This window comes from Macaca thibetana, chromosome 12 (genome assembly GCF_024542745.1).
Source record: "Macaca thibetana thibetana isolate TM-01 chromosome 12, ASM2454274v1, whole genome shotgun sequence".
NCBI lineage: Eukaryota > Metazoa > Chordata > Mammalia > Primates > Cercopithecidae > Macaca > Macaca thibetana.
The window spans coordinates 109,116,337-109,130,527 of NC_065589.1; the positions used below are offsets into that span (position 1 = coordinate 109,116,337).

At 42.5% G+C, this 14,191-nt stretch overlaps 2 protein-coding genes across 3 annotated transcripts in view; both read right to left on the reverse strand.

Moving 5' to 3' along the window:
- Positions 1 to 14,191, reverse strand: part of RAB3GAP1 (RAB3 GTPase activating protein catalytic subunit 1) — a 1,043,110-nt gene that overhangs the window by 926,954 nt on the left and 101,965 nt on the right. The window lies entirely within an intron of this gene.
- MGAT5 (alpha-1,6-mannosylglycoprotein 6-beta-N-acetylglucosaminyltransferase) overlaps positions 1 to 14,191 on the reverse strand; it is a 338,870-nt gene that overhangs the window by 207,610 nt on the left and 117,069 nt on the right. The window contains exon 2 of one of the 2 annotated variants that reach the window (XM_050750979.1): positions 1,397 to 1,776. In XM_050750979.1, the coding sequence (XP_050606936.1) occupies positions 1,397 to 1,637 (241 nt within the window). In that variant the 5' untranslated portion in view covers positions 1,638 to 1,776. Of the gene's footprint in view, positions 1 to 1,396; positions 1,780 to 14,191 lie in introns of both variants that reach the window. The other variant, XM_050750980.1, reaches the window with a different exon arrangement.

Genomic DNA, 14,191 nt, shown 5'->3' on the forward strand with positions numbered 1-14,191 from the left:
TTTTTAAATCCATCAGTTCAAAAAAGATACCATTTTATTTAGATATATTAAAAGCCAATGCCTACACTTTTAACAGATTAAAAGCAGAGTATGATTATTTACATAGTAAGAACTAGAAAAGAATTTCTACAATGTTCCTTAGAAGCATCTTCTATAATAAATATATACACACACACACACACACACACACACGTGTGTATAAAATTTTACATATTTTTAAAAACAAGTTTTTTTCCCCTTTTGGAAAGAAAAAAGTACATGTATAACTGAGTATGATTTCCTGTGTCTGAAGTCAATCTGCACTGAACTGTTGCTGCACATTTTTGGGAATCACGATTTGAACTCTGCATACTTCAGGGCACCTTCCTTGAGTGGGTCACAAAACAGAACTCCACTTTCTCCACCTCACCTAACCCCATTCTTGTATCTCATCTATACTATCATGGAGACCACTTCAGTGAGACCACTGAAACCTCAATTCAATGATGAGACTCTTTCACTCAACAACAGGTCATCTTCTACAGACCAATTCTGCTCTGCAAAACACAGCATATTCTAAAATCCATTTGCAATTTTTTTGTATTTGTGTATATATGTATATATTTTTGTGTGTGTATATGTAAAATATCAGAAAAATACACACTGAAATGTTAATTGTGGTTATTGCCTGGAGTAGTAGACTTATGTGTAATTTTTTTCTTTTTTTGCTTGTCTACAGCTTCCAACTTTTTCTATATTAAACATAAAAGAAAAATAAGTTACATTCCATATGTGTATCTTTTTACTCTTTATGATTTCAAAAATAATTCTGAAAAAAAAAATTCTTTTAAAAAAAAGCAACAAGTACACAAAGATTCCTTTTAAAGTGAGGGCAATTAGAGACAAGGGCAAGAAGAAGAGCAACATAACCTCAAGAAGCCAAAGATTAAAACTCACCAGGATGCAAGTGCCAGTGTCCTACTTATCGGCTGGCGGGAGGCACACAATTGGCTCTAAGTTTACTGGCTTCCATTCCTCCCCATCCTCTTCACCTCACCCCCACCAGCCTTAATTAAGTTTTGTTTAGGGAACGATGAGAATATTTTTCAGCATTCCCTGAACTCACTCCCACATGAGATCACATGGTTCCTGAAATGTCCTCAGGGAGAAGGAGCTAGCTGCAAACACAACCAATAGAGCCCTAACTGTCCTAACCCATTGATTCCAGGGGGAAGTGTGTCTGCATATACCAGCTCAGAACAATGAAAATGGCACTGCTTTAATTTCCTAAAGATGCCTCTCTGTGTGCAATTCACTGCTTATGAAGGCATGACAAGACCATGTCTGGGAGCTTCTAGGGCCATTTTCAAGGCCAAGGCACACTTTAATGGAGAGGTCCCAGAAACACAGTGCTTACCATAAGCTGTCATGACTCCAGCGTATGGCCCATCCACCACATTCCTGTTTTCTTCTGCCAGTGCCTTGATGTACCTTTTGCTGAGGTCCAGGATCTGCTCACGCAGCATGGAGCTGCTTTCAGGCTGAGTTCGCTGCTGGATGGTAAAGTGCAGAAGCATCATACCCCAAATGAAGCCAAAAGTCACCAGGAAAAAGCCCAGCTTCTGAGAGGACAACTTCCACGGAGTAAAGACAGCCATTGCTCTCCAGCAACTTCACCTGTCCTTGGCTCTTAACGCGTAGAAGATAGACACAAATTCATGGTGTAGGTTCAGTGTGAGAGTCTGCTGGTCTCACTCTGGCTCCTGTGTCAGCTGATTGCCTTTCCTCACTTCCATTCTGCTGTGAAGGAGGAGAAGAATTAGCAAAGTAGTCATGGCACAATACAGCAAAATAAACCAGAAGCCATATTTTCACTTGAATACCTCTAAGTAAAATGTTAACTCTTAAATTTCCTGGTTCAATACCTTATGATTCAGGATCTGTAAGCTGAGGGGAAATCTGGCTAGGCAACAAGAAGCTAAGCAAATATGAAGGGGGAAGTGTGTGTCTGTGTGTGTTAACAGGTGTAGTGGGGCTGTTCCAGCCTGGACCAAATTCAAAACAGGAAGTTTGTTTTGCAAGGTGGGGAGGAGATGGAAGGATATTTCACTGAATGTCAGCAAAAACCCAAGCAGAGGGTGGAGTCATATCACCATCAGGTACTTTTGTGTGCCTGTAACTTAAGCTTACAAAGTCATTATTATGTGCTTCTGGCAAGGACTAGAACATGCAACTGGTGAGGTGAGCAAGAAAGTGGATGCCCCCTTGGGGGTAACTAAACAAGGAAGAGGTAGATTGCTCCATCTTATTTGAGCATGGCCAGCTTTCACTATCAGTGTTTAGAGATGAGATGGCTCTCTCAGGGCCACCAGGCAACCTCTCTAGGTGCACCAGCACAGAGAAGATATGCCAGAGGTACAAGCGGGGGTACCGCTTTCCCAGCTACATGAGGGAAAGCTATACCTCACTGCTCAGTTGTATGCTGTAGCACAAGAAATGTGGAACACCTGGCAGGCAGATTTTCTGTGGTTCTCACTTTCCCTCCCACCATGAGGCAAAATGAGACATTAAAAGGCAGAGTAGTTTCAGTATTAATGCAGCCAGATCCTATCTAACGCAAGTACAGACCAGGCCACTCTTCTCAATCAGGGCTTCCAACAAGTAGGACCTGAGCACAGGTTGCAAATGGTTACCAGTATGCCAATCCCTTCAGCCAGAGTCCTGGGCCCAATACCAGTCAGCTTACGAACAGTGCCATTTTCTAAGTGCCACTCAAGGGACAGACTGAGCAATGATCCCGATATAAGGGACTAACCCAGGATGTACTTCAAAGTGTACATATATGCTTTAAAGGATTCTTCTTTGCAAGTAGCCCAAAAGAAAATGGTAGCAGGATCTTGAAGCAATTAGCTTTCAGAGCCCTGGATCACTGTTGGTCTGCCTCTTACTGTTTTCCCCTTGCCTATCAACAGAGTAACCAGTAGTTGGTAGTACTACTATTAATAAAAATAAATTATAAATTCTAGCTATGTCCCAGACATTGTGACACACAATCTTTTGTGGCTTAGCTCACTGAATCCTCAGAAGTTCTGTATGGTAAGAAGTATGAATATTATCATCTCTGTTTTATGAGAAGCATGAGAAAATAAAGGAAAAAGGTGATTAACTTGGCAAAGGTCAGCCAGCTATGTGGCAGAGGACTGACCATCTAGGCATGGCCCAGGGGTTATTAAACCATGCCCCACCTTCCCTATGTCATCCTCACTCCCCCAACAGCCTGTTTGTATATGGCAGACAATGATATGTATATGCTTAATGGGTCATGAAAAGCAATAAAGAATATGTAACTGATACTCTGTAGCCCACAAGGCCTAAAATATTTACTACCTACCTCTTAACAGAAAAGATTTGCCAACCTCTCAATTCTAGACCAGTGGTTCTCCAAACGTGGTCCCAAACTCAGTAACGGCAGCATCGCCAGTGAGAAATGTGAATTTTCAGGCCCCACCCACACCCACTGAATCAGCAACTGGGGAGATGTGGTCCACAGTCTATACTTTAACAAGTCTCGAGGTGATTCTGATGCACACTCAAGTTTCAGAGCCCTTGACCAGGCAGTCTGATTCCAGACCCATACATTCCATCACTATTCAATACCACCACAATGCCCATTAAAATGAGGCTCAACTTCTGTCTTATACTATGACATAAGTTCCTCTGCCCCATCACACCCTTCTCCCCCTACGTACCTGCTGGTCTGCTCATCACCACAAACCCTGCACATGCTTCCTGAGGGGCTTCCCAGTCTTCACTCGGCTGCTCCTCCCACCCAGCTGGCACATGAGTGCTCTCCATTATGCTGACAATCAAACCCAGCCTGTCTGCCAAACCCCAGCTCCAGTCCCACCTGCCTCAGACCACTTTCCCCAGGCTCCAGCCTGCAGTGTTCTTTTCCTAGTCTTACAGCACTTTTGACAATGGAATACTATTCAACCAGAAAAAAAGAGAGAACTCCTGTCTTTTGCAGCAACAGGGATAAACCTGAAGGACATTATGCTAAATAAAATAATCCAGGCACAGAAAGGCAAATACTGTACAATCTCACATGCTGACGCTAAAAAGTTGGTATCATAGGAGATAACAGAACAGTGGTTACCAGGGGTGGGGAGGAGAGAGGGGGAGGAGAGAGGGGGATGGGGAGGGAGTGGTCAGTAGGTAAAAAGTTACAGTTAGGAGGAATAAATTCTAGTGTTCTATTGCACAGCAAGGTGACTATGGTTAATAATAATGTATATTTCTAAAAGAGACAATTTTAAGTGTTCTCACCACAAAAGTAGTGATAATTATTTGGGGGTGATGTGCATGATAACTACCCTAATTTGATCATTTCACAATGTATATGTGGACTGAATCTCACATTGTACTCCATTATTATGTATAATTATTGTATCAAATTTAAAAAAAATTTAAAACAGGGAATAAAGGAGTATTATGAGTTAAAAACACCGGTCCACCTTGGATTGTTTAAAGTTTCTATGTGTGACTCCATGACATACTTTAGGAAGCCCCTCCTCCAACACACACCTTCCCAGAGAAAGGCACTGACCACAGTGGCACAATAAAGTATCTGCTAAGTGAATATGTCACCTAGGGCACTACAGGACTTTATTCAGCCCTTCTAACTGCAGGCCAACCAACCAGCACCTGCCCTCTTTCCTTCCTCCACACCGCTCCAAGTCTATATTGAGCATGAACTGCCATCAGGCCCTGGTGACTGAACAGTGAACAAGATGGAATTTCTACCCAAAGGGGCTGACACTCTGAAAGCCACATTACGAACTAGATGCTGCACCTAGCTCCTTGGGAATTGGCTTTTTTTTTTTTTTTTAATAACCCATACTCATTACTTAATTTTACCCAGGGCTGAAGGAATTTTCCTAGGGCAAGCCAATGAGGTGCTATATCAAAAAAGGTGATTTTCTTTCACTATTTTAGTAAAGAGCCCGAATCACTGGCAGGAATTAGCTGCCCACTTTCAGACAGGAAGCCCCACTCTACTTCCTCAATTAACCCTACTAAATAGGCTGCTCAAGCTGTGCAGTTAAAACAAAGATCAAGGGCTAGGACCTGAACGATGCCTTCCTTAGAAGTTAGAAAGCTTCTTCTCCATCCTTGCCTTGGAGAGGGTCCAACACATCCAGATGGTGTATTACAGGGGCAAAGAGATGGCCAAAAAATCTCAGCCTAGGTAAAATTATCCCAGTTCAGAGACATGCAAATTTGAAGTGAAAATCCCTAGCTATGAGGAGTTCAGAGTAGAGTTCTGATTAGTGAGGGCCCAGATTTTAAGTGACTATAGAAGTGCCAGGAAACTTCTCTTCTCCAGCGGTACTTAGAGCTTGAAATGATAGAAACGATATCAGCATACACACAGCACACATAGAGAATCACAGACTGCATCTCTACAATTCCTACTGAGATGACAGAACTTAAGACTTTTCAAAAGCGTTATTCAGGAGACACCTTTATCTCTCACAGTAACAGGTGGACAACGAGGAGGATAATGAACAGCCATCCTCACAGAGAGTCTTGATGCCACAAAATGACAAGGAGGATCATCAGGAATGACCAGACAATTAATGAGGAAGCCCTAGACTAACAGTGATCAAGAAGTTGTTGCTGGAGCTAAGAAGATGCCTACCTCCAGACCTTCTAACAGCTGGGTCCTCTAGCTAAGTACATCCAATGGGCACAGTGGGACTATACAGTGGATCTCAGAAGACCTTGTTGCCAACCAGAGTAATGTCAGCTCATGGCTGTGACTTCATCAATTCACCTCCAGAAAAAAGTCTGCACCAAGTCTGTTTGCAGAATTAGCCACTTCAACATGCATACCCTCTATCCTCTACTTCCTAAAAGGGTAGCAATCACCTTGCTCCTTCCCACTCACGCCTCAACACAACAAAATCATCTTCCACCTTTCTAAAGATCATCAGAGATCTCTGGCAAATAAATGTGTCAATTCTGAAAACAAAAAAAAAGCACATGAAAAAATGCTTAACATCATTAGTCATTAGAGGAAATGCAAATCAAAACCACAATGAGATACCAACTTCACATTCGTAAGGACATACAGATAAGAACAAGTGTTGGTGAAGATGTGGAGAAATTGGAACCCTCATCTACCACTGGTGGGAATGTCAAATGGTGCAGCCAGTGTGGGAAATAATCTGGCAGTTCCTCAAATAGTTAAACATGGAGTTACCATATGACCCAAACAATTCTGCTTCTAGGAATTCTCCCAAGAGAAATGAAAATACGTGTCTACACAAAAACTTATACACAGAAGTATTCAGCAGCAGTATCCATACTCAGCAGTATTATCCATAATAAACAAAAGTGAAACCAGCCCAATATGCATCAACTGAGGAAACAAAACTGCCATATCCATGCAATTAAATATTATCTGGCTATAAAAAGGAATGAACTGATTATGCTACACATAGATGACTCTTAAGAACATTATACTAAGCGAAAAAAAGTCACAAAAAAACACATATTGCATGATTCCATTTATATTAAATGTCTAGAATAGGCAAATCTGTAAAGGCAGAAAATACATTAGTACTTGCTTAGGGCTGGGGTATGGAGAATGGAGGAAATGAGAGGTGATAGGTTAGCTGTATAGGGTTTTTCTAGGGTGCAACAAAAAGGTTCTAAAAATTGTGGTGATGGGAGTATAATTCTGTGGACATACCAAAAGCCATGGAGTCGTATACTTTTAAATGGGAGGATGGGTATGATATGTGTATTATATCTCAAAAAAAAAAAAAAAAAAAAAAAAAAAGCAAGTCCACCTCTAAAGCTATGGGGAAAAGGAGGAGTTTGGCTTAGAGCAGGCAGATGAGTGTCATGGGCCTAGCACAGCCAAGACCAGGTAGCACAGCCAAGACCAGGGCAGGAACTAAGGGCTGGCCACGGGCCTAGCAACAGAAGCAACTCACAGCGATCTACTTACAGTTCACCACATACGACCGCTCTTATAACCTCTGGATCACAACCTCACAGGCCCCCCTTTAGAAGGCTCCTGGCAAATGCCAGTTTCTCAACCCACCTGAGAACACTGAGCAGCAGCCCAGTTCCAATGGAGTGAGAACCAGACCAACGAAGCAGTTCCTCCAGGTGGCCATCCAACATCCCTGGAGGCCCTATTTCTTACACAAGGGCCTGCCTCCTGATATCCTTTGTTTATCAGAGGATAAACAAAGGCAGAAAAGCCCATCCCTTCAGAAGCAATGCCAGCCCCAAGCAGAGATTTGATCTCTTCCAATAGCCCTGCAGGACAATACCATCCCATGTGCCACATTCACATAGGACAGTGCTGCTTTAACTTAGTGGTCCCCAGACCTCTCTGTCCTCTCTGTGTACCACCTGAGCTCCTTCATAGACATCCTTAAATGGTGGCTAGGGGGCCTACATTTAGCTTCACCCTGTACAGTAACCTTCAAGAAATCCTAAGTCGACTATGTCCACCCAATTTCCTTGGAAAATCCCACCCACATCTCCAGCCTCCAATCTCACCCCACCTCCTGCATAAAGCCTCCAGGGGCTCCCTAGACTGAGGGGAGCTCCCCTTCCTTGGAGTACTCGTACTCACTCCCCTTCCATGGAATACTCGTACTCACAGCAGTTCGTGCTCCTTCCTTGCTCTACAGGACTATCCCGTTTCATCTCGCCTATGGGGTCTGTGAGGCCCCCAAAGACAAGAAATGCTGGCAGTTGCCATGCCTTGCACACAGCGGGTGGTCATTAAGTGTTTGCTAAATGAAAGGACAGGATGGTGGAAATGAGGTGAAGAAATGCAAATTAGCAAAGATCTCCAAGACCTCCTTCTGGTATCAGCCACAGAATCTGGGCATTCTGACAGTACATTTGCACCTTACTTTTTGCAGGATTTTACCCTTAGTAGTGAAACCCTTGAAGAGGCAGGGTTAAACTAAAGTAGATATGATGGCAGTCAGGCATTAACAGAGAAGAAAACTGGAAAACACTCCAGAAAAAACTTCTAGGGGGACAGGGCAGTGAGATTACAGAAACAAAATATGTCTAAGACAAGGGATGGAGGGGAAAGCACCAGGGAACCTTTCTCGGAGGCTACTTGTCTTGTCACTGTTATGCTGAGAAGATCACAGGAAATAACACCTGAAAGGGTGACAAGGAGAAACAGAGAACCTTGCATCAAAAACCTGAAAATCTTTGATCTGCAGCTTGTTCTACCATTGGCATTGTGTGATCCTAAGTGTGTCCATCTCAGTTTCCGCATGTAAAACATGGAGAAAGTTCCAGAACCACAGAACACTGTTAGAGTTGGAGGAGGAGGGGTGAGCAACCGAGTCATTGGTTCTCAAACTGTGCTCCAAAGAACATCAAAAATTCATTCACAGAGATGTTCCAGAGGTTCCACAAATGTTTCATTTGACTTTTAGTTTTGTTTAAAATGTTTTTAAACATTTTTCAAAAAGAAGTTTGACATGCCAAATCCTAAGATACTCTAGTATCAATATACATATCAATTTATACAATCAATGTACATATCAATTTATACTGCAGAGACTCAGCAAAACTGCCCTGGCTACCTCCATACATTGGAGTTTGAACTTCAAATTCACACCTTACTGGTCACAAAATTAATTCTCAGTGGTGGTTTAGTTTACCTATTTTTTAAAATTCAGGCCCATATATCTATTCACATGAAATTATATGACAAAAAAGCACCACCCTAATTAAATGTCAGGTGAGAGTTGGTCACACATCTTGAAGTTCCAAGGCTGCTTGCCTGACTTCCATGTTGTAAGTGACAATTGTCTTTAGATGTTAATAATTCAACTTTGAAACAATTTCTACTACTTCTCTTTTCAGCCTCCATGTCAATTTACATTAAAAGCAACTTAGAGTGCTTGGTAAATTATTTTTTAAAATAGTAGCCACTCCCATTCATAATTGGAGGAATCTGGATTGCTTCTACTCTGAACCAAGACACAGTGCAGAAATCATCTGGGTGCTAACCTTGCAATGACTGCACAACATCTTACACAACTCCTGGTTTTGTGGCCACCACAGAACCACATCTTGCTGGTGTATCAATCAACTTTAACAGGAAATATGATAAATTTAAATGTATAAAATACCTTTTTACAGACTGGAAGACGTCTGGTTTTGCTTAGGAAAATAACCAAATGCAAACCCTCAATTTATAGAGGAAGACCCTGAGGCCAGAAAATGTTGTGTTTTCCCGTTAGAATCGGAATCAAACCAGCACCCTGGTGCTACATGGTTTGTAGTAATACTACATGGCCTCCGCCAAACCAAGCTGAGTCTACCAGCTGCATGCAGAAACTCAGAAAGGAAGAGACTTCTCTGTATGAAACACAAAACAGAAACCAAAGTCCAGTATTATTAAGAAGCCATGAGTCCAATGGAATGTCCCACCAACCTCAAGGGTTGAATCAACAAATGAAAGGGAGAAAAATACACATTTACAGGATTACTGGTATAAGAAAGACAGATGGAACAGGGACGGGGGGCAGTCTTCATCTAAATACAGTTGGTGTTAAAAGGAGAAGCAGAGGAGGAGGAAGGGACAGGCAAAGCAGCTTTCTCTTCTAAAATAAATCCAAATTCCTGGGAAGAAGCTCTGAGGTCATTCGCTCCCCCAGATGGCCCAGTGCCACCAACCTGACAGAGCCCACTCAGCAGGTGCCCAAAGCTCAACTGTGAATCCCTGACAGCTGCGATGCCACCGACTCTCTTCTAGCTCTAGGAAGCAAAGGAGCTCAGCAGCAGACAGGAGTGCTGCCCGAGAATAGGTGTGAACAAAGACCCTTTACTTTCAGGACCTGGGTCCCTTTTTTTTTTTTTTGTAAACAGGAAAAACACATTCTAGGTGAAAACAGTCTGTTCCCTTTGGAACTAGCTAAACTAGTCTTATTTTAATTAACTAGCTGAAAGACACCAGAAAACAACACACCTTTGATATCTTAGGAAGACTCTTTGAGTATCTGGGTTTTAAACAGCCCATCCCCTCTTACATTGGAGGTGATCAAAGCAAGACAGTCCTGTACCCAGAGTTTTAATTCATTATGCTACACTTGCATTTTTCCTGTGGGCAGAGAAAGGAAAACCTCCACCACCACCCACCTGAAGCAGACATTTGTCTTGCAGTTACACCATCCACTCAGTGGAGTTCAGGGCTCCATATCTGGCATCAATAGCAAAATAAATTTCCAAGCACTGTAACAGGGCAGGTAAATCTGGGTCCAGAACATGCATTCTTCTTCCTGCCCTCTCTATTCCCAGTTTCCGCCACACCGACCCCAGCTGTTCTCTGCCATTCACAGGTATAAAGAGAGATGGAATGGGGATGGGGGCAGTCTTCATCTAAATACAGTTGGTGTTAAAAGAAGTAGAGAAGGAGGAAGGGACAGGCAAAGCAGCTTTAGAAGCAAAGCAGGCCACTAGAGGGCGTGGATGGGGGAAGAGAAAATCAACATTTGATGATTTTATCCTGACTTAGTCTCTTGGATGTGCACATTACTGGCAGGTGGACAAAAGGGAAAGAGGACAAGAGTGAGAAGGAAGCTGTGGCTGCTGGAGCACATAAGATCTTCACATGTTCTGTGAGTTTCATTCACCAGGCCCATACGATATTCACAGTTGACAGAATTTCCTAACAACAAAGAAAGGCAACAGCAGTAACTCCAAGAATTCTGAGGGGCCGGGTGCAGTGGCTCATGCCTGTAATCCCAGCACTTCGGGAGGCAGAGGGGGGTGGATCACGAGGTTGAGAGATCGTGACCATCCTGGCTAACTTGGTGAAACCCTGCCTCTACTAAAAATACAAAAAATTAGCTGGGCGTCGTGGCAGGTGCCTGTAGTCCCAGCTAGTCCGGAGGCTGAGGCAGGAGAACGGCGTGAACCCGGGAGGTGGAGCTTGCAGTGAGCCGAGATCGCACCACTGCACTCCAGCCTGGGCGACAGAGCAAGACTCTACCTCAAAAAAAAAAAAAAAAAAAAGAAAAGAAAAGAAAAAAAAAGATTTCTGAAAACAACTACTAAACCAAAACAAAGCATGGGTCCCTGAAAAATGAAATTAATCGCTTTAATCTAATGTTTCTCAATCTTTGCATAACTGACATATGGGTCTGAATAATTTTTGTTGTGGGAAGCTATTAGAGGTTTAGCAGCATTGCTGGCCTCTAGCCACTAGATGCCATTAGAGCCCTCCAATAACCCTCTATAACTACGGGGCTGTGACAATCAAAAAAGTCAACACTGCCAAAACTGCCTCGGTTGAGAGGGACTGCCTTATCAATCAACAGGATCTTATTTACCCGCTGGAAGATGCTCAGACAGGTTCTGCCCATGTGACTAGATTGCAGAGTGAGAGAGAAGCAGACCAAGGTGAACCTGGGAGTCCATCACCACCCCTGAAGACCAGCAGGCTCAGAAGCCTGTGTTGAGGCTGTGGAAGGCCTCAGAGTGAAGGAAGGTGGCTTACTGCTGATGCTGTCTCAAGGTGACTGATAAATGAGTCTCATTTTCTCCACATCTCTCAGTGCTGTCTGGGCACCAACTGAGAATCTCATTCCTCGGCTAGCTGTGCCCAATTTACTAATGAGTATAAGGTACTGGGCCTCTGCACCAAAGACCTAGTCCATAAATCAATGAGCATACGGAAGGCGGCTTTGAGGAAGACCAAAATCTGGATACTGCTTCATCAGACAGCCATTAGGAAAAAAAAAGAGAAAAAAAAAAACCTGCTAGGATTGTCACCTGGCTTCTGGCCCAGGAAACCATGAACAGGCTTTAAGACAGGTTGATAATGACTCTCTAAGAAGAAAGAATCGTCTGTGAAAAGATCACACAGCATGTCAATTTGTCAGGTAGGTCTCCTTAATGTTGAATGAAAATACTCAAAAGATTCGCTTCTACTCTCAAAGGACAGTAAAGCCACAAAGAAATTTTATAATAAGTGTAAAATGCACCTTTTCTCTGAGGATCAGACTTCTGGCAACACTCCACATCTAGAGAAAAACCAAGAATGACAACAGGCCAAAATGGCCCCAGTAATAAAGAAAATCATAGTCACAAAAATCACCACACTTATTTCAAAAATATGGGTAATGCCTTCAAGATAAAGCTCATTATTTAACAAATGCTTCCTAAGCCCTCCGGCCCAATCACCCTGACCCCTAGTACCCCTTTCCTCCACCTAGGGAGGAGCACAGGCTGGGTGCTGGCCTACCCCAGGAGTGTTCTAGCTGCCCTATCTGCAGAAAAGGGACAGTCATCCCCAAATCTGATTTGGTTAAAAAAATGAACTAGCTAATCAGTGAAGAAATACATACGTGTACACACACATGCACAATCTTAAGTGACCACTCAGGCTTATCCAACTTAACCTTATAAAGAATTTCTCATCACTTCTAAAATAAGGCTGCAGTACTCAAGCAACTTGATCGCACAGCCCTAAGCTTTAACAGACCCAGAGTCATAAAAGCCAAGGTCTGAATTTTCCTAGGGAAGAAATCATTGGTTAGATGCTGTCTGGTAAGTTCACTCGTTCTTTAATGTATATACCAAGGTCAACTCTCCCAAACACTGCAAATAACTTGGGTCAACCTGACTGGTTTCTGGTCACAAACCCTCAGTTTGCACAAATGATAAACCAGCTCAAGCTAAAAATGGAGCCTCTCAGGAGAGTTTCTTGTCCTCAGAGCTTAGGACTGACTAAACCAGGACCTCCCAACTCTGCTGTACATAGAATCACCTGGACTGCTTTTTAAAAAATAGAGATGCCCAGCTCTCACACCCAAAGATTTTGATTTACTTTGTCTGAGGTGTGGCCCAAACAGAGGTATTTTTATTTTAAGCTGCTTAGATGATTTTAATACACAGCCAGGCATGCGAACTTTTAAGACATTCTATAACAACTCTATTGGCCCTATCTAGTGAAACCCAAAACGTGATCCAATCTGGAATTTCAAGAGGTAAGCTCTCTGCTCTTCTCCCACCCCACAAATGTAGTCATTGGCTTACTAGATAATTCATCTGTCAAGGTAGGCTTTGTTTTCTCCTTAAAGGAATCACAAGCTGGTCTTCTTAGGCCAATGTGAACAGCCAGACTTTCAATAGCTAGTCTACCACAGAGCCTTGTTAGATCAGCCCACACTATGGAAGGACTTGTAGAGAATAATGCTGAACTAATACAGCTTTTATTAACCTCTCCTGGGCATTTGGCTCCAAAGATGAGAAATGATTTGAGGCTAGCCTAATGGCCTCAATGTCTACAATGCTTTTAGCAACCAGCATCTCTCTAACATTGCTACTCAAACTCTCGTCTATGGAAAGGTAGCACTGAAATGATCTGGTAGGTTGTTAAAAATGCAGTATCTTAGGCCCAACCCCAAAACAATAGAATCAATTGGTGTTTATAACCAGACTGCAAGGTTATTTGTTTGTGCACATGAGAAGCACTGCTTTTTACCTTATCTAGGATAGTAAGAGCAGGGGCAGATCAGATCCTAATTTCCAGTGGAGGATGACAGAGAACATGGCACAATTCTTTTCATAACACGTACGGAACTTATATTACTTTTGAATAAGCTGGATGTACATCCTACTGACACATATCCAGCTGAGATGAGCATTATATACATAAATGGCAAAGTTTAATCACTGTGAACTAGGAGTGCTTATAGGACAACTGGTCCTGCTTTCTAGTTGCTGACAAAAAGCAAACGTTTTGATCCATTAGGTTAAAATCAAAGACAGTTTGGATACATGTTTTCCAAATATCTAACTCTGATAAAGCAGTAATTCCACACAGCAAAGCGCCTTATGCAGCTACCCAACACATACCTTGCACTGGCAAGGTGGGGGCTTGAGTTTTTGTTGTTTTATAATCCAAAGTGCTCTCTTTGGAACAAGTACTTTGCAATCACAAGTACTTTCCCAGTTGAATTCAAAGTGAAATAGCCTTCAACTGAGATAAGCATGCTCATTAGGTGCCTTAATTTTGCATAAAAGTATTTCAATCAATAGTTAAAAGTTTCTGGAAATGATTCTAATTCCAATATTTTCCAGGGTACTTCAGTGACTTCATAGCCCCTGAAAGTCTTTCAAAGTGTGGTTGAAAGAAACTGTATTTGAA